General features: G+C 45.3%; 1 protein-coding gene across 2 annotated transcripts in view; it reads right to left on the bottom strand.

Moving 5' to 3' along the window:
• The window catches only part of CHSY1 (chondroitin sulfate synthase 1), a 74,310-nt gene extending 51,208 nt beyond the window's left edge, over nt 1-23,102 (bottom strand). The window contains exons 1-2 of one of the 2 annotated variants that reach the window (XM_055277049.2): nt 22,737-23,102; nt 6,578-7,073 (exon numbers count right to left, since the gene is read on the bottom strand). In XM_055277049.2, coding sequence (XP_055133024.1) covers nt 6,578-7,073; nt 22,737-23,056 — 816 coding nt within the window. In that variant the 5' untranslated portion in view covers nt 23,057-23,102. Of the gene's footprint in view, nt 1-6,577; nt 7,074-13,764; nt 14,545-22,736 lie in introns of those variants that run through there. The other variant, XM_063640042.1, reaches the window with a different exon arrangement.
• Between the last annotated feature and the right edge of the window lie 1,258 nt (nt 23,103-24,360).

Here is a 24,360-nt window from a genome sequence, read left to right as displayed (position 1 = left end):
ATCCCCAAGGCAACTACTAAAAAATGCAGTAAAAGAAATGACAAGGGAATTACAATGGTACACTAGGTAATAAAAAAGGTAGTATTGGAGTAACAGAAAAACAAAGGTATGACATACAGAAAACAGCAAAATGGCAGACATAAGTCCTCCTCTCTCAGTAATTATATTAAATGCAAATTAATTAAATACCCCAATTATTAGGCAATATTGGCAGAATGCATTTTTTCAACGATCCAACTATATGCTGTCTTCATGACAGACACACTTTACATTCAAAGACACAAACAAGCTGAAAGTAAAAGGATGAAAAAAGATATACCATGCAAATGGTAACCAAGAGAGCTGGAGTCATTATACTAATATCAGACAAAACAGACTTCAGACAAAAATTGTTACTAGAGACAAAGAAGGAATTTTATAATGATAAAAGTGTCTATCCATCAAGCAGGTATAACAAATATAAACATATATACATCCCAAAACACAGCCCTGAAATAAAAGGAGAAAAACCTGACAGAATTGAAGGAAGAAATAGACAATTCAACAATAACATTAGAGACTTCAGACTAGGTACAGTGGCTCACACCTCTGATCCCAGCATTCTGGGAGGCTGAACCAGGCAGATCACCTGATGCCAGGAGTTCAAGACCAGCCTGGTCAACATGGTGAAACCCCATTCCTAATAAAAATACAAAATTTAGCTGGGTGTGGTGGCACACTCCTGTGATCCCAGGTATGCAGGTAGCACACTCCTGTGATCCAGGTACACAGGTGGCACACTCCTGTGATCCCAGGTACGCAGGTGGCACACTCCTGTGATCCCAGGTACGCAGGTGGCACACTCCTTTGATCCCAGGTACGCAGGTGGCACACTCCTGTGATCCCAGGTACGCAGGTGGCACACTCCTGTGATCCCAGGTACGCAGGTGGCACACTCCTGTGATCCCAGGTACGCAGGTGGCACACTCCTGTGATCCCAGGTACGCAGGAGACTGAGGCCCGAGAATTGCTTGAACCCAGGAGGCAGAGGTTGCAGTGAGCTGAGGTCATGCCACTGCACTCCAGCCTGGGTGACAGAGCGAGACTCTGACTCAAAAATAATAATGATGATATTAGAGACTACGATATCCCACTTTTTTTTTTTTTTTTTTGAGACGGAGTTTTGCTCTTTGCCCAGGCTGGAGTGAAGTGGCGTGATCTCGGCTCACTTCAACCTCTGCTCCCCAGGTTCAAGTGATTCTCCTGCCTCAGCCTCCAGAGTAACTAGGACTACAGGCGCCCGCCACTATGCCCGGCTAATTTTTGTATTTTTAGTAGAGACGAGGTTTCACCATGTTGGCCAGGCTGGTCTTGAATTCCTGACCTCAGGTGATCCACCCACCCTGGCCTCCCAAAGTGCTGAGCCACCACACCTGGCCCTAATAAATACCCCACTTTTGATGATGGATAGAACATGCAGCATTAGCGCTCACTCTTTAGGACACCTAGCCACTGAGGGTCTGCCTGGTTCTCAGACCTGCAAGTTTAATGGGCAGCCTAAATGAGTGAGGAAGGAACTACTGGAACACAAATCATCTCCATGACAACACGACGTCAAGAAAAATTATTTCTTTGTGGAGAGAACATTCAAAAACCTCTCCTGAGGTGATGGACATGTCAATCTTCCTGATTTGATCATTATACAACATATACATGAATACATTAAACCATACTCCATAAATATGTAAGTACAGTTATAACGTGTCAATCTTTTTTTTAAAAAAGAAACATTGGCCGGGCGCGGTGGCTCAAGCCTGTAATCCCAGCACTTTGGGAGGCTGAGGCGGGCGGATCACGAGGTCAGGAGATCGAGACCATCCTGGCAAACACGGTGAAACCCTGTCTCTACTAAAAATACAAAAAATTAGCCAGGCGTGTTGGCAGGCGCCTGTAGCCCCAGCTACTCGGGAGGCTGAGGCAGGAGAATGGCGTGAACCCGGGAGGCGGAGCCTGCAGTGAGCCGAGATCACGCCACTGCACTCCAGCCTGGGGGACAGAGAAAGACTCCGTCTCAAAAAAAAAAAAAAAAAAAAAAAGAAACATTATTTCTTCTATTATTAAAGGGAAAAATACCCCAGGCTTCCGGTATACGGATGTTCAACATTCCTTTATAAGACAGACTAACAAGGAAGATTTTATCTTTTTACACATTTTGCTGCAAACTCCAATTTCCCTTGATGATATATGCCTCCCCATAAAAAGAACATTATCCATTTCAGCCTTCCCTGTACTGTTTTATATTTAAAATCAGTATCACAGGGTTTCATATGTTTAATTTCTCTTCAACTGTTTCATGAACACATGGTCTTTGTCTCCTCAACTACTCTGAAGTCCTTGAGGGAGAAAAAGGCAGCCATTCATGTTTCAATCTTTTGCAACTTCCCTACCAATTTGGAGGGCAGTTCTGGGCTCATTAATGAACCCTTAACAAGTACTTACTGGCTAACTCAGAGCTTCATAGCTGGTATATTTTGGTGTGCGGGCGTAACATGAACAAGTTCCACTTGTGCCCAGATAACAATCCTTCCAGGTCTAGAGTGGTATGGGACTGTAGGGGTGTGGTGGAGGGGACAGGAGCTAGGGATTGGGGTAACAGCAGCCCGTGGAGACAGGCTCCTCAGCGTGAGTGAATTGAGTCAATGTCACGATGTGACAAAGGCTGAGGAGGCTTGGGCTCAATGACTGCCTAGAAACACTGCTGAAAGAACTGGAAATAGCCTGAATGTCCATCAAAAAGACGAATTTCTTTTATTTACCAAATGGGAAATCTTCCAAGACACAGATAGTAAGTATTACGCTACCATTCATGTAAATGGGGAGAGGCGTAGAAACTTGCTTGTATACGATACGATACACAGGAAACCTGAGGCACCGTGGTGGCTAATTCACAGTGGAAGCCCAGGGGCTGAAGGAAGACGTATTCCTATAAGCCCTTTGCACTTCTGAATTTTGAGCCACGCGACAGTGTTGGCTGTTAAAAACAATTAACATTTTAAAGTTGTCAAATCCACCTTTGCCTATCTCCACATTTCATTAATAATGATTACTGTCTACACCCTCACCCCAGTCAAATATGAGAAAATAATAAAAGAAAGATCTACTGGTTGCCTGCGTGCAGTCTGTGAAAATCCACTGAGCTCTACGCTTATGACCCATGCACTTTTCCATACGTATAGTACACGTCAGCTCGAAAGTTAAAGACAAAATGAGTAGGTTTACTTGTCAATTTTCTTTTTGTTCCCTCTAAAGAGTAGTATAGCTTTTCATGTATTTGCCTTGATAAAATGAATTCCTATTTCAAATTTTTCAATAATAATTCTCAAAAAAACCTCACCTGAGTTGAGTCAATATTGCTGACACCATGTGGCAAGGGGAACCAGGAGCTGAGCTCCTCTCAGCTCTTCTCCAGCCTCAAGGCCTACACTCTCACTCTCCTGTGACTTTTTGTGAGTTTAACGTTATTTCCAAACAAAGTTCTCAAGGCTATTTAATAACCACCAATAATTATCAAAGCAAGTTTAGAAATGAATCTAGACTTTGGTTTTGACAGTTGTTCCTCACAAGTCATTTTAATTACCTAAGTGTTATTCCAAGGTATTATTTCTACTCGGCAAAAACAACTATACCTTCTGGCTAGGCTTATAACAGGGCAAAATAAGTACCTTCCAAGTCCCAAAGCTTAACATAATTGTCTTTAACATAAGACTCCACCTCAATAATTTCCCATAATGTGAACCTTAATGGGGAAACTAGATTTACAGGAAGTTTAATAAAAGTTCCTCATCCACACGAAGGATTAATCTTACCTGACTGGGGAACACAGTGATAAACCTAGTAACAACTTAGGTTAGAAGCACTTAAAACTTTATAAAAACAAAAAGAAAAAAAATAGAACTCAAAGGTCTAATAAGATGGTAAGTGTTCCAATAGATGAATTCTTAAAATTATAATGAAGAACTACATGTGAAAGGGAACACTTTAAAAATATAAGAAAACACACAGGGGAAAAAAATTCGTGACCTAAGAAGGGAAGAATTTCTTAAACAAGGCACAAAAGCATAAACCATAAAGGAAAAGAATGATGCATTAGATTGCACTTAGATTCACTATTCGTGTACAATAAAAATCCCACAGTTAAGGTGAAAAGATAAGTCACAGTCTGAGAAAAGATACTCTATCCAGAATAAAGCACTTCAACAAAACCGTAAGACAGACAACATTTCAGCAGAAATATGGGCCAAGACTAAGAACAGGCAAGGCAGCTCACAGGAGAAAAAGAGAGCTCTGGGCACTGCAGGTGGGAGGGCCCTGTAGCACAAGCCCCTGAGGAAAAGCCTGCAGCATTCGGTCAAAGTTCTGTCACCACAGGGCATTTAAAGAAATGCAGAGCGGCAGCAGGCCCAATAACCACACTCCCAGGGAGAGCCTTGCTGCTGTCCCTGACCCACCTCCCAAGGCAGGGAGACAGGGAACTACCCAGGGAGGAGACCTCCTCACCAACCAGGTCCCTTTAGCTGATGAGGCCGCTGACAGGATGCACCAAGCCTAAGAGGGGGCTCCAAGTGTCCAGACAGGATCATTCCATGCACCCCTTCGCACGCCATCAGAAACCTTTTGTAATTACCTCATGTCAGAGGAAAACCATCTCCAAAATGGCCTCCCACCCCTGCAGCCCCAGGATGACAAGTTCTAACTACATCTTGGCACTAATGCTAAACCCAAGTTCTTGATCAAACTCAAGAGACTGGCTCTGTTGGTGTCTGTCCAGCAGTATGTAACAGCACGACCACACTAAGATATACTTTTAAAAATTCTCTCCCAAAAGAAGGTCTGTCTTCTATGATTCCAGCAACAAAGTTGGCTTCTCGCAGATGATGGTCAGGGGAAAGTGTTCCAAAATATACAATGTGTTACATATTTTAACCATAATGAAATATGTCAAGGTTATAACTACTTAATTAGGATGGGGAAAAATGCAGAAATATTGCCAGCTGTATTCTGCTTAAAACAGCGTGAAATCCTCAAACGGCTTTCCTCGCTGCAAAAATCCGTGACAACAGAGAGATCCCGTAGGCCCAGTGAGCCATCCCCTATGTGCTGGGGTTGGGGGGACAGTGTAAGGCACACAGGGACTGAAGAGTTCACTCAAGATCACATTTAGGATTTAAAATGTATCTTTGTGACTTTATAATTAAAAATTACATGACCACTTCCGGTATGCTTGAAAATGTCCACTTCCCTAAAGTTCAAACAAAAAAGAAATAAGAGTGATTAGCAGACATTTAAAAGCAAGTCTGGGGGTGGACAGGTACAGACAAGAATACCGCTCTTTCACTCAGGTACGTGCTTTAGAAAATTAGTTCAGAAAAAAAGCTAACAGTTCATATTAGAAAGTGTATTTTTTCTTAGGCAAAAGATCTAGCAATTCCCTCTGCTCCTCACAACTGCCAGGAGTTTATCAACCTAAAGACAACACAACCTAAATAATTTTTTTCACCATTAACTGGTATCAGATTCTGCAAACTGCAGGCAAAGGGAGCAGTAACAACAGAGGAAAGTGCAAAGCCAACTCATCTTCTTAGAGCTGCTACAGAGAAAACATCTACAAGCAGACTTCCTTCGGCAAATTTCATTTATGTGTCACGGTAACTCAGGAGCTGTGTGACAACTATTCTGAAAGCAACAACTATATTGTAAACTCGCAGATTAAAGTAACTATCTGAAAAGTCAAGGTACACAACAAATGCAAAGTCAAATGCTATTGGCTTTTTTACATCATGATTCCTTTTATAAATTCAAAACACGAAGTTTGTAATCTGTGTAGGTCATTACGACCAGATGAGAAGAGCCAGGCCCTTGCGAAAACAAATAGGGAGATATCCTACATTCTTGCAATTACATCTGTGGAATCAGCAGATGTCAGACAAGATGATTTTCTGGATAATCAAGAAAATATCACCGTGACCATCAGCAACCCATTATCTTTTCTTTAGGCCCCAAATGCCATTATTTATTAACTAAGTATTAGGACAAAAGTATGGAAGAGCCGGGCGCAGTGGCTCATGCTGGTAATCCCAGCACTTTGGGAGGCTGAGGCAGGCAGATCACAAGGTCAAGAGTTCGAGACCAGCTTGGCCAGCATGGTGAAACCTTGTCTCTAAGAATACAAAAATTAGCCTAGCGTTGGTGGCGCCTGCCTGTAATCCTAGCTACTTGGGAGGCTGAGGCAAGAGAACTGCTTGAACCCAGGAGGCAGAGGTTGCAGTAAGCCGAGATCGTGCCACTGCACTCCAGCCTGGCAGACAAAGCAAGACTCTCTCTGGGGGATAAGAAAAGTACAGAATATATGCACTCAAAGCCAAGAAAAGGTAATAAAGGGGAAGTGAATTTTTTTTTTAATCTAAGGCTAAAAATGTAGAATAATACCAACTTTAACCCTTGAAGAGGATATCAGCTCTAGTTTCCTATGATACGCTCAGAACTAATGACAAAACTGACAAAATTAAGTTTTTCCCATGGCGAAGAATTCTGTTCTTACCTCATAAGACCAGACACACTGCACCCCTGCAAACCTCCGGACACATCTTCCCACCTCCACGTCCTCATGGGTGGTGTACATCTCCCGGAGACACTCGCCAATGTGCGGCACCATTCTCCGAAGCACCTCCCGGCTCATGATCACGCCAGGCCCCCCCATGCAGAAGTTCTCACCAGGCTCGAGGGCCAGTTTTCCCATTTCTTCCGTGGTGCCCAGGCCTGTCTGCCCAAGAAAGAGGGGCTCGCTGCTATTCAAACTCCTCAGGAAGTTCTCCAGACGGTCTCCTTTGATGTACACGTCATCATCTGCTCTCATAAACCATTCATACTTGTCCAAGTAGTGGTCGTGCATGTACTTGAGCATCATGAAGGACTTCTTCTGGGGCGGGTAGGAGTCGTCCACACCCCGTAGTGGCACTACTGGAATTGGTATAGACGTGTCAGAACCCTCACTTGAGAAGAACTGAACTTTCCCAGGAATTGTCTTGGACCACGTTCTGGAATTAAAATAAACATCAGTTAGAGAACAGTTTATTCCAAGCTGATTTTCAGGAATTCACGTATCTGCTCATTTTGTATCGCTGTGTTCAATGGAATGATAAAAAGCTACTTGGCCTGCTTGGTTCCTGTTAATGAAAGCCCAGGTTACCGGGTATTGCAAAGTCTAAATTAATTTTCAAAAGAACGTCAACAAAAAATGAAGAAGTGTTAAAACTGTTCTAGGATAACTAAGTTTTAGTCATGGCTGAAAACCAAACTGCCAGGGGACCAAGGTCTGGGTATACAGATTAATTTTGTGATACTATCAACTCCCTACCTAAAAACTTCTCAGCTCTATAAAACAAAAAACAAAATCAAATGGTTCACTCAAAAAATTTTCTTTGAACCAAGTGCCAAGTATGTGCTAAGCTAAAGGGATGCGGTGGTGAACAAAAACGTGGTCCCCAACTCACAGAGAGGACATCAGGAGAGACAGACACCAGAACCATGAGACTAAGGTACATATTATTACGAACGAAGAGAAGTACTCCCAGAGGGCAGACTCCCAGAGGGCAGAGCACAGGACATGAGCTAGACCAACAAACAGGGAGCCTTCCCCTGAAACAGGGTAAACATCAAGGAAGGCAGGGCACGAGAGCGCTGTCATGAGGCGAGGAAGAAGGCTGATACCATTTGGCTGTGTCCCCACCCAAATCTCATCTTGAATGACAGCTCCCACAGTTCCCACACGTTGCGGGAGGGACCCAGAGGAAGGTAAGTGAATCACGGGGGCAGCTTCCCCCACACGGTTCTCATGGTGGTGAGTGAGTCTCATGAGATCTCATGGTTGGAGGGCAGCTTCCCCTACACAGTTCTCATGGTGGTGAGTGAGTCTCATGAGATCTCATAGTTTCACAAGGGGTTTCCCTTTTTGCTTGGCTCTCATTCTCTCGTCTGCCACCAAGTAAGACGTGCCTTTCACTTTCTGCCATGATTGTGAGGCCTCCTCAGCTACATGGAACTGTGAGTCCATTAAATCTTTTTCTGGGCCAGGCGTGGTGGCTCAAGCCTGTAATCCCAGCACTTTGGGAGGCGGGCGGATCATGAGGTCAGGAGATCGAGACCATCCTGTCTAACTCGGTGAAACCCGGTCTCTACTAAAAATACAAAAACAAAATTAGCCGGGGGTGGTGGCGGGCGCCTGTAGTCCCAGCTACTCGTGAGGCTGAGGCAGGAGAATGGCATGAACCCGGAAGGCGGAGCTTGCAGTGAGCCAAGATTGCGCCACTGCACTCCAGCCTGGGCGACAGAGTGAGACTCCATCTCAAAAAATAAATAAATAAAATAATAAAAAAAAACCCTCTGTTTCTTTACAAATTACCTATTTTGGTATGTCTTTATCAGCAGTATGAGAATGGACTAATAGAGAGGCAAATGTGGCCGGGCACAGTGGCTTATGCCTGTAATCCCAGCACTTTGGGAGGCTGAGGCAGGCAGATCACAAGGTCAGGAGTTCAAGACCAGCCTGGCCAACATGGTGAAACCCTATCTCTACTAAAAAAAAAAAAAAAAAAATACAAAATTTATCCGGGCATGGTGGCGTGTGCCTGTAATCCCTGCTACTCAGGAGGCTGAGGCAGGAGAACTGCTTGAACCCAGGAGGCAGAGGTTGCAATGAGCCGAGATCGCACCACTGCACTCCAGCCTGGACAAAAGAGCAAGACTCCATCTCAAAAAAAAAAAAAAAAAAAAACAGAGGCAAATGTGCAGGGCCTGGCAGAGTACACTAGAGATGCAGGCCTCTATGATGCAAGAGCCACAGGAAACCTCTAGAGGGAATGCAGCAGAAGACAAGATTAAGGCTCACACATTTTGAACTCCCTAGGAATGGAGACGAGGGCCGAAGGAAGCCAGAGTGGACACAGGAAGGCCACTGAGTAAACTACTGCAGCAGCCCAGATCCGGGTTTAAGAGACAACGGTTGCCCATCAACAGAGGGAAGATGAGTGGTCAACTGCAAGGAAACCACATAAAGGCTGCTTCTGCTGAGCAGCTAATTTAAGGCTATCGTGTCGCACTTTCCCAACTACTTTCTTCACGTTCTGTATTAAGATCTAAAGTTGTTTGGCTACAATAATTCATTTATACAGACTACTTCCAAGAAAAATGTATCATGGAGAATAAATAAAATAGTAAATTTAATCCTAAAATCAAAAAAGCAGTTATCAAATGATGTTCTCTCAAATATTTTTCATTTTACCTGTTACAAGTGTATTTATTATAGTGAAAAATTACTTGAAGGATCAATGAAACCCCCACACATCTTTAAGGGAAAGTCTTAGGAGAGAAATATCTGAAAAGATACACAACAAATCTCTGGGGAAGAGGTACACAAGGAGGAAAACTGGGAGGAGCTGGAATGTGTGTGGACAAAGGTGACTTTCACTTTTTATTCTATGCATCTCTACATTGAAGGACAACTGCATAAGTATCATATTACTCGTTTTTTTTAATTGTGATAAAATATACATAAAACTTATCATCTTAACCATTTCTAAATGTAAAGTTCAGCAGCGTTGAGTGTTGTGAAACCATCGCCACCATCCATTTCCAGAACTTTTTTCATCTTGTAAAACTGAGATTCTAAATATTTTACTTTTGTAATTTTAAAAAGAACTTACAATGAAGTACTTGGAAAACAAATGACTGGCTTTTATTTCTCTTCCAAACCCAAATATGAGGAATACAAAACAACTTCGAATGTATCTCTTTCAAGTAGAGGCAAAATTCAACGGAATTCAACTTTCTGCCAATACGCCTCTCAAAAAGTGCAAGGATTAAATATATACCTTTTTTCATCAAATGTAGGATGTTAACTGGAAGATGCACCATCTGCCAATCAGAATCCCATAAAATGCATCCTAATTTCTGAGATGTCAAAATCACAGAATGGATACAAGATGGTGTTGTTAATGTTTTCCCTTAGTGCCTATGGATTTAAAATGGACCCGTATTCTTACGCCACTTAAATAACTCATTAACAAAGAACAACAACTACAAAAAACAAATTCAGCCCATTCATTCATTCCACGGTTATTAAGATACTGTTCTAGGTACTGCACTTATCTTCACAAAGGGTATTCTCCTGAAGAAAAAGGATGTAGAATAAACATAGAGATGCAGCAATTAATTTAAAGAAAAACCAATCCCACCTACAAAGGGACAAGTCCTTTTGCAAATGCGACAACGTGTGAATGTGTGACACGCTATACATAGTCTTCTGATGTGGTGACATATGGAGGGGAGATAACTTCTCAGAACTCCTCCAGCCTTGGGAAGTTAGTAAGGACAAAATTATAGTGCAATGACCCCCCATTCAAGTCGAGGAGCCCGATAATGCTCTCTTTATAGAGAAATGTTTTTCATTTGGCAGTCACAACAATTCTTTGAAAATGTAAATAATTTCAGTGCTTGGCACATAATAGAGGTCAATAAATGTGTGGATTGAATACTGCCCACTCATGTACAATAAGTGACTTAATGGTGCTGCATGTGTTTGCAAAAGGTCAGAAATCATTTCTATCTTGTATCTTTGAGAAATTTTCAACCTAGGAATCCATGAAAATACTAAAACACTATAATGTTATTTGGGAGATGGGGTGGGTGAGACAATTCCTGCCTTCAAAGAACAACCAACTAAGGAGGCAATCTACAGCATTGCGGTCAAGAGCTGGCTCTGGAATCAGACCATGCGGGTGAGAATCCCAGCTCCACTTTGATACAAGTTACTCTGTGCCTCAGTTTCCTTGTCTGTAAACGGGGGTTGCTGTGAGGGTTAAATTGAGTTCTCTGTAAAGAGCTTAGAAGCCTGCCTGGCACTATGTAAGTATGACTTATTATTAAGGAAGACAAAAGTTTGCAAATCAAATAAGGTATTGAAAGGAAAAGGAAGACAGGAAAGTGTGGGCTTCACGTGAACTAGTCAGTCTCAGGACTACACGGAGCAAAGGTAATGTGGAAAATGCTTCTTACATTTCTGGCTAAAAACCCGAGCCTCAAGCTATGTATTGAAATCCTGTTTTACTATCAACTTCAGACAATGTTACAGGAAAGAAGTCTAAGACTTTAAATTTCACAAGTTTTTTTGCTGTAGAACACCAGAAACTTTCCTATTAGACTGAGGATGAAACTTCCTTTTAGTCTGGCCCTGCTTCCCATGTGTCCCCCCAGGAAGAATACAGCGAAGGAGGCCCCAGCAGTACAACCAGCACGTACGCAATTAATGCCTCAACTATGACTGAAATGGTGTAATTTGCCCAAGAAGAGAAACCAATTAATTTTAAAAACAGTCTAACCTCAACCCCACAGTTTTATGGTAACTCCACCCAATTATTATCTGTTCCTTTTTAGGTAACTCAGGGAAAAACCTCATGTTGTCCTTTTCTGTTCTAAATGACTGGTGGTTGGTTTGAGGGAAATCTCTCAATGTCAAGTCTTTGTAAACCCTCCAATCTTAAGAAATTATAATCTTTTCAATTAGGGTCCTTTAACTTAAAGAGCTCCACAAAGTGAACAAGTTCTGGAACATGAATCGTGATTCACCGCCATCCTGAGGAAGGAGGAGGGGATGCATTAATAATTTCAAATAGTTGAAGGGAATGCTCCCGAAGAAGCAAGCTGTCCCCTCTTCTGCAGTATCAACAGGTCCAGTTCCTTCATTTTCATAAGCAAACGTCAGCTTTGCCATCAACACATTTGTTACCGGGAGCAAAGAACTCTCACTTAATTGAAACGACAAAACGTTTGCAGAGCCCTTGCCAGAAAAAGCTCATTTTCAACGAACTGATATCCAACTCCTGCTCAAGCCCAGATAAGACAGCTGAAACTTGAGAGTGCCAAGTGAATCTTCCATCACTCTAGGTTTCTAAACGCTATTCCTACACTGAGTTAAATCACAGTTAAGTAATTCAGCTGGACCAATATTAGCTTAGCTAAGGAATGCCTTTGCTGGTTAGGACTTAACCCATTTACGTTGGAGGTTGCGATTTTTTTGTGTGGAAAAAAATCAGACCTTGGTGATGACCCTGAGCAGGATATAAATAACTCCCCAAAGCTTAGCGTTCCAATAGGGGAACTCTAGGCATAAATGGGTTAATATCACAGTCTCCGTTTCTATTCAGTGTTGTTTTAAGAAAAACTACATAAAATACACTTCTGTACAAAACTGCATCTATAGCATGACTCTTGTCCTCGGTAAATACTCATAATATACGGGTAAGTTTAAAAAGCAGGCAACAGTATATACTTGTGATGTGGCTTACCAAGGGAACAAAAGTACATATACAAAAATAAAATAACGTACAACTCCACCCCCAAAGTATTCGCCGTGGTTATTTTTGGATGGGAAAACCAGAAAGGATTTAATAGTCTTTTTTTTTGTTTTCTGAGATGGAGTCTGGCCCTGTCACCAAGGCTAGAGGGCAATGGTGTGATTTCACTGCAACCTCTGTCTCCTGGGTTCAAACAATTCTCCTGCCTCAGCCTCCCGAGTAGCTGGGATTACAGGCACCTGCCACCACGCCCAGCTGATTTTTGTACTTATAGTCAAGACAGGGTTTCACCATGTTGGTCAGGCTGGTCTCGAACTCCTGACCTTGTGATCCGCCCGCCTCAGCCTCCCAAAGTGCTGGGATTACAGGCAGAAGGCATCGCGCCCGACCAATAGTCTTCTTTGTGTTTTCTAAATTTTCTAAGTTTTCTGCAACAGGTATATTTAGGGTTAGAAAAAAAGTTTTAACTGGGCAAAAGCTTTGAGGCTAACAAGCAACCAAAGAAATCAAAACATGTAACAACAGAGAATTTTTACTTTCGTAATAAAACGTTATTTTATCCAACAAGAAAAACTGAAAGAAAAATGGAGTAAGACTGAGTCGTTTCGATTGTGATTTTTAAGCTTTAATAGTTATTCTACTATTTACCATTAAAAAGGTGGGGAGATTTTCTGTGAGTTCCCCAAAATCACTATTACATGTGCTGTCTGATGGATACGTGGCAGTAAGTTTGAAAGGACTCATGATAAAATCATCTTGGAAGTTAAAGAAGGGAGGATATGGGTTTTTCTCTGTGTAGAACTGATGGATAATAGGAATTAAGTGTATATACAGCTGTTCCTTAGTATCCAACAGGGAATGATCCCAGGACCCCAAAATCCACAGATGCTGAAGTCCCTGATATAAAATGGTGCAGTATTTGCTTAAACCTTCACATATCCTCCTGTATACTTTAAATCATCTCTAGATTACTTGTAATACCTAATACAGTGTAAATGTTATGTAAATAGTCGTTATACTATATTGTATTTATTTGTATTATTTTTATTATTGTGTTATTTTTTATTGTTTTTCCCCCCAAATATTTTCAATCCATGGATGGTGGAATCCACAGATGTAGCAGATAACAGGGCCAGCTGTATTTGCATTCTCACCTGTTACAGAAGGGATTTACGACAACTTAACCAAAATGCATACAGGATGAGAAAAATCAGCAAGAAAAGGAGACCAAAGAAAAGTAAGAGTAGAAAACCCTTAAGCAACGAACAAAAGGCAAATCCTGGTGGGGGCTGCCCTGCCCGGGGCAAACCCTGACTCAGTGAGAGCACTCTCAGGAGTCACCACTTCAACTGCAAAGTGCTCATGTGCTGAGACCTACCTGCCGTCATGTGACCTATGGATTTGCTAGTGGTGGGCCCCAATTCAGCTACAAACTATTCAGCAGGCAGCCATGAGAAGTCACGAGACTGTGTCCTACTGTTCAGGGTTAAGTGTAGAAACTCTTTCAGATACTAAGGTCTGAGGGAAACTTCTCCCGAGGTCAATGATGGAGGCATCCTTACAGGAAGCACAGGGTGATGGGGCAGCAGTCCAAGTTCATCCTCCAAAAAGAGGCCACGGAGGCCACGACTGTGCTGCCAGTCAGAGCCACAGCCTCGAGAAAAGGCAGAGGTCTTTCAAGGCCACCAAGTGATGCCAGGGACCTCGCCTCGGCTGGAAGGAACCCCCCGTGGCAGGGTGCTGCAAACACTGTGCAATCCCTCATCTCCGTCTTCTGCCTTGGTCCCAAGAGCTCTGCAGCAAATGCATTCACAGCTGCAGTTTCCCACTTCTGTGCATGTGGTTTCCGGGTATGTGGTTTCCTCTTTCAAAACCTTTAACTGTCTCATCGTGCACGTCCTTATGACCTGTCCAATCTCAAGTCCTTTTTGAAAGGAGGTGGGAAAATAGAACAGAGGTTGTGAATGGTGGGAAGATTATTTTAAAAGAAAAACCAAATTACACTCCTTACTGTCCATCCTGAAAAACAGACTTGAGGGGAAAGCACGCAGTGAAGAGCCCTTTTTTCTTAATTAAGCTGTTGGCAGGGTGGATTACAGCTTCCCACTTCGACAATGGCCTGGGCACAAGCCCAGATGGCCTTCCAAGGTATTAAGAGCTACGAGGAGCCCGCCCTGTGAGCCCCCAGGTTCACAGCAAACAATGGGAACAGAAACCACAAATAGGCACTTTTGAAACCTAAGAATTAAAATTTGGAGTGTAAATGACAGAAGACAAATTCTGATCTCATGAGACATTTCCAAAGCTTGAAAGTGTTGGAGCGCTACTTTATATAATTTGCATATCGCTGCCGTACCCTTAAAAGTATAAATATGCGACTAATTCTTAATGATCCACATGAACCAAAAATCAGCATTGTTTAATGCAAACAATTAAACCACCCTGAACTTATTCTGGCCGATCACTTTGCAAATCACTGTCTTCCTGGACTGAGGCACTGCCCTGTATGAAGCCCACCTAACCACGGTCACCAGCCACCCTAGCCCTACAGCCTCCACACTGGCTTTCCATCCCACACACGCGCCTCCCAGGTGATCACCCACATCACTTTTCCAGTCTCACGGACACTGCTAAGGCTGGACAAACAGTCATCGTGGATAAGGAGACCAGCCTTACACACACTTCAACCACTTTCAGACCCACTCTCAGCATGCATGGCTTGGTGACTTGAAAACCTGGACAAAACCTGCCGGTCAAGGACAACTTTGCAGTGCTTGGGCTAGATTTAACTGAAGGCCAGAAAACTTGATTCCAACGTTAGCTTCTGAGGCCACATTCTGTGTCTGGATCCATGTGCTACTCTAAATTTTGCCCAATTATCTGCAGACACTACCATCAGAAACACGCCAAGCAAAGTATAACAGCCTTTGCGCCTATGGTCCGCCTAGAAAACCACAACTTCAATGGCCTCAACACCTACACTGTCAATAATCCTCAGGCTTCTGGTTCACAAGCACCAACTTGACACCAAATCAGAGTAGACGGTACCTTACTTTTAACCATCCAGAAAATGTACTTGTCTATAGAATAAATGCTGTAGCAGCCGGGCGCGGTGGCTCGCGCCTGTAATGCCAGCACTTCGGGAGGCTGAGGCGGACGGGTCACGAGTTCAGGAGATTGAGACCATCCTGGCTAACACGGTGAAACCCCATCTCTACTAAAAATACAAAAAAAATTAGCTGGGTGTAGTGGCGGGCGCCTGTAGTCCCAGCTACTCGGGAGGCTGAGGCAGGAGAATGGCGTGAACCCGGGAGGCGGAGCTTGCAGTGAGCGGAGATCACACCACTGCACTCCAGCCTGGGCGACAAAGCGAAACTCCGTCTCAAAAAAAAAAAAAACCACAGAAAACAGAATAGATGCTGTAGCTATAAACGCTTCAGAGATGACACTGAAGTCAGGTGAGAAGATAGACAGCTTGTACTTGTAAACTGTAGCTAGCTTTTCTTGTTCCCCCAATGCCACCTGGAACCAGAAGCCAAAAAGGCATCAACAACAGGTGGAAGCACTGAGTATTTACATTAAGATACAAAAGCTGGGGCCCCTGCATTGAAAATACTGCCAGCAGATTCTTCCTAGTATCACCCGGAAGCATGAAGTTACGGTAACTGAGGAAAACAGTCGTAACACTAACCAAGTAAATGTGCGCTAAACTAATTCTGTCACTTCAGGACAGAATTAATGGTAACTGACTGAAACAAGAATGGGCTGCAGCTCTGTGCCTAGCGGACCTCCACACCAGCAGCCTAACGTGCTCAAAATGGAATGCGGTTTCTCTTAGAGCTGACATCTTTTTGTGGTTTTACTGTAGCTTTATTACAAAATAACTGCTTACTGTAGGAAAACTAGAATATATAGAAAAGTGCTAAGAAGAATGTAAAAGATCATTTGACATCACAGTGAGTACCTCCTTTTGTTTCCTTTTCTACGCTACACGAACATACACTTTCGTTTTACTTTAAACACAAAGGGCTTTGTACTGGCCACACCGTTTTACAGCTTACTTTCACTTAAGTATATTCTGAACCTCTCTTCAAATCAATAAAAGTATTTCAGCCACACCATTTTTAATTGTTAGAGATGCAGACCACAGTACGATGAATCAGTTAGTCAATTTTGGTCCTTATCTCCTAAAGCAGGACACCTAAGATACCTGAAATTTCCACTTCACATGTACACATTTAAGCACACCTTTAAAATTCCTCTGGAAAAAATTCTAGAGGAATTGCTAGACCTCAAGAGAGCTGTCTTTTAGACTTCTTGATAAATGCTACCCAAGTGTCCCTCAACAGGTACCGGTCCTGTCCAACTCTAGCTAGGTACCGGTACTTGACCAACTCTAGCCACCCTCTGCAGTAGCAATACCGCTGGGCTGATCTTCCAAAACACACATCCCATCAGGCTACTGTCCTGCTGAAATGTCACCAATAGATCTGGACAGCAACCACATAGAGCGTGGAGCGCAGACCTTCCATGTCCCTGCCCACCACTCTACCACCCACAGCCTACACCCAGCCCCAAGGAGCTGGCCTTTCCCGTCGGTCATTCACTAATTCCTGCCACGTCATGTTGTAGAAAACCTGTAGTTGTCTCTGCCTCAAAAACACCTCTTCATCTTCCAAGACTCAGCTAGTGGGTAAAAAAAGGGTGGGAGTGTGGGTGAGGCATTTCTTGATCCATTCACCCACTGGGTGTAAGCCTCCTTCTTCTGTTCCCCCACAGTGATTAGTTCGGGCCCCTTGACAGCCCTCATCAACCAATACCATCACTCGTTTCCTTCTGAGACTATGAACTCTGCAGAGACTAGGGCCCTGTATTAGCAATCTACTGTTAATAAACAGCAGCTTAGTTAATGGACAGGGGAAAGTGAAGCTGCCGATGCAATGAAAACAATCAGGCACAACCCCCTACTGACAGCCATAGCTATCCCTGGAATATTCTGTTTGAGGGTATCAAGATCTTGAACCATGACATAAAAAACTACACTCATTTTCAGAGCCACATCGTTCCCTAGTCTCCTACAGGAAATTAATAATCTGAAACGACTTGGCGCTCCAAAAGTTCACTTACAGGTTGATTATTTGGATTTTATATGGAAAAGCCTTCTGTATAAATGTTTGCCAAGTTGAATTCTACCTAAGAAAGTGAGGACTGCTCTGAACTGTTTCAAGATAAACATGGTTTACTTAGCTCAAGAAATAAGGAAATGAATTCAGATTTATAAGGTAGGAGGATCTCATTAAGGTTGGTAAAGGAACAGTCCGTCTTCATTTAAAGCATTAGGAAGAGATCATTAACTGGTAAGAGTACCTTGATATAAGATTCCTATATCTCAAGGTAATGCTTCTCAAACTTTCTTCCCACAGTCCCCTACAGACTGATGCTAATCTTTAATGGTGCCCTTGTTCAATCTTGGTGCACAGAAGGGAAACCATCCACCTCTTTCTTCTGACAACATAAAAAAGAACAAAACTATTCCCCATCTTCAGCCCAGAGAGGGTAAGAACCAAAACAAACAAAAGGTGTTGGATTAGCTCAAGGTTCTGGGCATAAAAATGGACGAATAAGCAAAATATGTGTGGCTTTTTCTTTTTATCAAAATGTTGATTAAAAAAAATCTAAATAGCATAAAAACTCTCTCAGCAAGAAAAGGTAAGTGTAGCCAAGAAATGTTTGAAGCAGATGAATAACAAAAGGGAACTTGTCCACCGGATATTAAAATATTATTCAACCTCCAATAATTCCAATGGGTGGTACTGGCACAAGAACAGACAGAAAGATCAATGGAACGAAACACGAAGTCCAGAAACATACCCAAGAATTCTGAGCATGATGAAGATGGCATTTCAAATTGATAGGGAAATGAGAACTTAGTCAACGGTACGTGGTGCTGTGACCACATACTATTTGGGGAAAAAATAAAGTTGAGTTGATTTCTACACTTTCTAGAATTAGGAGGGAAATGTTATCTTTAAAAATCTCTCCAGGGCAGTAACTGTGAACCTGGGGTAGAGAAAACTAAAATCAGAAAGGGAAAGACATAGACTGAACTACATCAACATTTCCCTTCCATATATCACAGAACACAACTAAGAAGAAAACATTTAAATATGGTAAAAATATGAATTGCAGCTGGTAATGCAAGACACAAGAAACCCAGAGGTTCTGACAAGCTGTCCTTAATTCCCATAATAAATGACTTCAGAGGAATCACAGTACCATTTTAAAGCAAAATTACCTAGAATACAAATTTGCAGATGAGTCAAAATAAATTATTTTATGTGTTAATTTACAGAACCCCAGCTACTCACCTCCTTTTCCTGCATAAACCCTCCAGTGGCTTTCTAATTCACTTAGAATGAAACTTTACAAGACTGGATACTAGCAAGCCCCTTCCTTTTCTTTTACTGGCCTTCCTGGTGTTCCTTTCCAAGCCGGTCCCTGCCTTGGGGCTTCCCAGTGCTTCCTTGGCCCTGATGCTCATCAATGATATTCACACAACTGGCTCTTCATGATCAGATCTCAGTCCAAATGCCACTCTCTCCAAACTCTTCCCTAATCACCTAACACAGAGAGGACACACCTGCCCGCCGCAACCCTGTTCTGTTTTCTCTACAGCACCCATGACTAGCAGAAACCCTCTTTTTAGTGCCGTCCCTCTGACTAAAGAACATGACAGCAAGCCGTGTATTGCAGTGTCCCCCAGGACTCAGGGTCGGGGCCCAGATGGGCCATGCATGCATGTGCTTTACAAAGAAATGGATCCTAAGTAATGAATCAGGATGACTCCTATTAACAGCTACTGTGTCACTCAGGGCCTCCAAAGGTCAGCCCTGGCTGGTCTCTCACCTGCTACATTTTGAGTTTTGTCTCGCCTGCTTTGAAAAATCTGTTTCTTGTCTGCTATCAGCTGTCACTGCCGTGCTATATTTTGGTGGCCCCCATCCACCCCTCAAGCAGACAGCAGGTCTAGAAAGTAAAAATATGTAATGATGGAGATGTTCTATCATCAAAGTGCAGTGCCTTTGGTGTGGACGGGCGTATCTCCTTGGATTTTCAAAAGCGTTTTTAGCCCCTTTCTGGATCTCAGAGTCGTTGGAATGAAGAGGTTGCTAGCTACTAGTCCCTAGACCTAAATTCTGACATTTTCAGTATTCTACACCAAAGTATCATCTTACTGAAAGTGCTGGCATCTCCTTCATCTATAAGCCAAACAACAGTTGTTTGTTTTTCTTAAAAAACAAAACTAGAGTTTTCTTTAAGATAAAGAATGAATCTATCTTTCAGGAGAAATGTAAAGCTCAGCACATCGATTTCCAAACCTTAGTTCTGCTTTGTGCTAGAAGAGTCAAGCTTGCTTTTATACTGAACTGTGCATGGAATTTCCAACTTAAGAGCTCACTGCGGACTTTCGGCCTGGGCTGCAGAGCACAGTAAAACTGTAATCATATGTTATACCCTATAACCTCCATCCCAATTGAGGCCTTCCCCAAAAGTTCCTTAACTTTTAGCCTTAAGGCTAAACTCGTCTTGTGCCAACTCCTGCAGTCAGTCTAAACACAGGGTTGGCAGGCGAGAGCCAAAGGACCCTAACAGGCAGGGCAGGTCCGCCTCCAGGCTCCACGCACTCTGACTTCTTAAGATCTGAGAGAGAAAAGGAAATTTATGTGAGAAAGCTGGAGTGACACTAGCTGGACACTATCTCCTGGTAGGCGTTTTCCTTTCTCAGAAAGGCAGGTGTCAAAATAAAGGGAGAACCTGGCCTGGGGGCAAACTTGTTTCTGCTTTCCCCTAACTACCTGAAAAAAATAAAAATAAATAAACAATGAGATTAAATCTTACATCCAGAAAAAGATGAGGGAAGAGATGTGGAAAGGAGGCCAAAAGTAAGAGCGTTAAGCTCGAGTTTGGAAAACATCTCCAAGTGTGAAACAGTAGTTCTAGTTTGCATTACATTTTCTTTTTCTTTTTCTTTTTTTTTTTTGAGACGGAGTCTCGCTCTGCCCCCCAGGCTGGAGTGCAGTGGCGCAATCTCGGCTCACAGCAACCTCCGCCTCCTGGGTTTACACCATTCTCCTACCTCAGCCTCCCAAGTAGCTGGGACTACAGGCGCCCGCCACCACGCCCGGCTATCTTTTTGTATTTTTAGTAGAGACGGAGTTTCACCGTGTTAGCCAGGATGGTCTCGATCTCCTGACCTCGTGATCCGCCCGCCTCAGCCTCCCAAACTGCTGGGATTACAGGCGTTAGCCACCGCGCCCGGCCTGAATTACATTTTGTGAGTATTGCTGGTGCATTAGGCCCCCCACTGATTTGAATATATTGATACCGTAACCATGAAAACGCATTTGTTCAGGGGGCATGGGGGAGATAAGGGAGTCACCTAATTTAGTATTTGTACTAACTAGTTTGGTAACTGTCCTCAAAACTGTGATTTCACATGGTCTGTCACCACACTAGAGTCATGTGGATTTACTTTCAACACCATGCTGTAAATAATTTATATGGCTCATCCTCGATTTCTGATGCGGCTGTTTCTCTGGTCAAAAAAAAAAATCCCATAAAACCTCAGGTAATGCAAGGTAGATCTGTGTGAGAATCCTGATCTGCTGGTTCCCAAATCGCTGCATTAGTCTATGTATCTCTATCTACCTATCGATCAATCGATAGATTTTTATTTATTTATTTTTTTTGAGATGGAGTCTCACTCTGTAGCCCAGGCTGGAGTGCAGTGGCATGATCTTGGCTCACTGCAACCTCCGCCTCCTGGGTTCAAGCGATTCTCCTGCCTCAGCCTCCTGACTGGCTGGGACTACAGGTGCACACCACCACGCCCGGCTAATTTTTGTGCTCTTGAGTACAGACGGGGTTTCACCATATTGGTCAGGCTGGTGTCGAACTCCTGACCTCAGGCGATCCGCCCGCCTCGGCCTCCGAAAGTGCTAGGATTACAGGCGTGAGCCACAGCGCCCGGCCTGCATTAGTCTGTATTTACAATACCTGCATTCTAAGCTTTTCAAGCCACTCAGGACCCTTCCTGGCGGAATGTGGGCTCTGGACTTAAGCAGGACCCTAAAGGAAATGTGCAGGAATGGGGATCAAGCCATTCAAGGGGCGGTCACTGAAGACCACTTTCACCTTTCTCAGTCCTTTTCTTTCTCCCTTAAAGGCAAGGGAGACCATATATGCTTTTCCCCTCACAACATCTAGGGCCTGAAAAATCTGACCAAGACTGCATTTAAAAACTGAAGTGTAAAGGTATTGGTTATAAGAACAAACAGCAACCAGCTTAGCCTGGCTCAGCACTGGCTGCTCTGAAATTTCATTCCCAGACCATTGATGCTCTAAAACCATTCCCCACATGGGTTTGCTCTGTGGCTGGATAAGACCCAAACTTTATCCATACAGTAAGTGTTTCTATACTTCACACATACAGGGTTTCCATCGAATCCCTTTATTGAGTCTACAACCCTCTCCAACTTCAAATTCACTCCAATACAAATCTGATTCTAACCATGCCAGCCATTCCAAAACCATCTCCCTTCTAAAGACTACATTGGCTAATCCCTTTGTTAAACCTGAACACGATTCCAGCTGCTTTTATGACTCATTTGGCCAACTAGAGCCCAGTTACTGGATAACATGCATACACCACCAAGCTGAACTAATTAACACCAGAATGCAGTTTTCCACTGAATCTACCAAGGGCCAAGAACTGCTTTTCCCCAAGGTTCTCTCTCTTTTTACTCAACAGACTGGTGTGGTCCAATGTGCTGCGGGCATTCTCTTTCATATATAGGAGTGCCTCCAACTGCGAAATGTGAGAGTATGATGTGGAAAGGTTCTAGAACTAGATTAACGTACACGGGCTCTAGCTTTGCAAGGACAAAGGTGCACATTTTAGGGAATCCAATATCAGCCCCAACTGCCTCCACTATCAGGTACTGTGATATGAGTTCTCCAACATTATGAGGGAGACCCGATCTGTCGGGCCCTTTTAACGAGAAGCTTCGATCTGTAAAGCTAAGTGCCTTAATCAGGGTGAGAGGCACACCCAGCGAGGCCACACTGGTCCATCTGACCCCAAAGGCCATGATCTGGAGCGCTGCGCTCACCATCCCGCCTCTGACCTTTTCTCCCTCGGCCCGGCATCTCCCGAGAGGCAACCCGATCCCACCGGAGGCCCGGGAAGGGCCTAGGAAGCGGGCGGAGGCGAGAGCCCGGAGAGGACCCGGGATGCCAGCCGCCGGGATGCCGGACGCAGGAGGCGGTGCCCGGGGAGCAGGGGCTCACCTGTAGGCGGCCACGGCGCGGGTCTGCAGGTATTTCTGGGCGGTCATGACTCCCACGAAGAGAAAGTTCCTGTCGCGCGGGCCGCCCTCCGGGTCCGAGCCGGGCGGCCACAGCTGCGCCCCGCGCGCATCGCCGCGCGCCCCGCCGGCCTGGGAAGCCGCCGCCTGCCCGGACCTGCAGCCCTCGGGGCTGGCGCGGCGCCGCGGACCCGCTCGCTTCAGCTCGGAAGCTCGGGGCAGGACGAGCCGCGACGCCAGCACGAAGCCCAGGACGAGCCCGAGCAGCACGCTGAGCCAGGCGCGCCGACCCCGCGCGGCCATGCCTTGCCCCTCCGCCCGCCCGGCCGCAGCCTCCGCGCGCCCTCAGCCCGCCGCCCCCGCCCGCGGAGGCCAGCCCGCCCTAGCGCCGCGAGGCCCGGCCCGGGCAGCGCCGCAGCCGCCGCGGGCCCGCCGCGCCCATCGCGGCCCCCGAGCCGCCCGCAGGCCCCGCGCCGGCGCTTTGTTCCGCACGCCCGTCCCCGCCGCCGCGGCCTGCGCCTTTAAGAGGGGACCATGCCCGGCGCGCGCTGGCGGCGGCTGCGGCGTGAGGTGGCGGCGGCGGCGGCTCCTCCCGCTCGCGCGCGGGGACGCGGGGCCGGCACGACGGCGACCGCAGCGGCAGCCAAGTCCGGGCCCCCGCCCCGCCCCGCCCGCGTCCCCCGGCTGGCTCGGCTCGGCTCGCACGGCGCCTGCCCCCGTCCTGTTCGTGGCCGGCGCCGCCGCTGCACATCCTCCGGCTCAGCTCGCCATCGCCACAGGAGCCCCTCACGTCACGCACGGCGCGTTATGAGGCGGCCCCGCCGGCGGCGAACCGTGGCCCCTCTCGGGATCCGTCCGCGCCGCGCGATTGGCGCAAAAGTGAATGAGGGGCGGTTCACGTGGCCAAAGTTTGACCAGAAAAAAAAAAAAGTCTTCCCGGGCGCCCCGCCCGCGCGGTCTGGGACCGGAGCTGGCGGGCGGAGGGGGCGTGGGCTCCGGCCCGTTATCCGCACCCAGCACCCGGCGCAAGGGCGTCCCCGCGAGGGCGGCCGGTTCCTGCACCGCGGCGCCGGCGCGCGAATCTCAGGAGCCGGCCTTGCGGTGGGGGCTTCTCGGCCCCCAGACTCCACGCTGCGCACGTTCGTCCCGCAGTGACCGTCCGCGCTGCACCCCCACGGCCACGCCCTTCCTGCCCCCGGGCCGGCCTCCCGCTCCCGGCCCCGCGCTCCCGACCACACTGCAGCTTTGTCCGCGGTCCCGCGGCCGCACGCGGGGAACAGCCGTCCCGGAGCCGTGGGGACGTGCGCGCCTGCGAGTGGACCGTGAATTCAGTTACCTTGTTCCCTGTTGCTAGTTTCTAGGCTAAAGAAGAAGAAGAAAAAGCCATCTTTAATATTTAAGGTCCGCGCTTCTCATACAGTACTAGCATTTAATGCATCTTGAAGACAAGGAAAATGGTGTGAATGCCCTGGATGGTAAACTCTACTTTCATGTACATACTGCGTGGGCAGATAGCCGGCTAGTACCCCCAGCCTGGGACTTCGTCAGTATTTTAATATAGTCTGTCTGTAAAAGTGCCGTGGATTTCTAAAGACGGATTTTGGGTC

Source organism: Symphalangus syndactylus, chromosome 5, assembly GCF_028878055.3.
Source record: "Symphalangus syndactylus isolate Jambi chromosome 5, NHGRI_mSymSyn1-v2.1_pri, whole genome shotgun sequence".
Taxonomy (NCBI): Eukaryota; Metazoa; Chordata; class Mammalia; order Primates; family Hylobatidae; genus Symphalangus; species Symphalangus syndactylus.
Note: the sequence above shows the minus strand (reverse complement) of the source record. Positions and strands in the feature narration are given on the sequence as shown.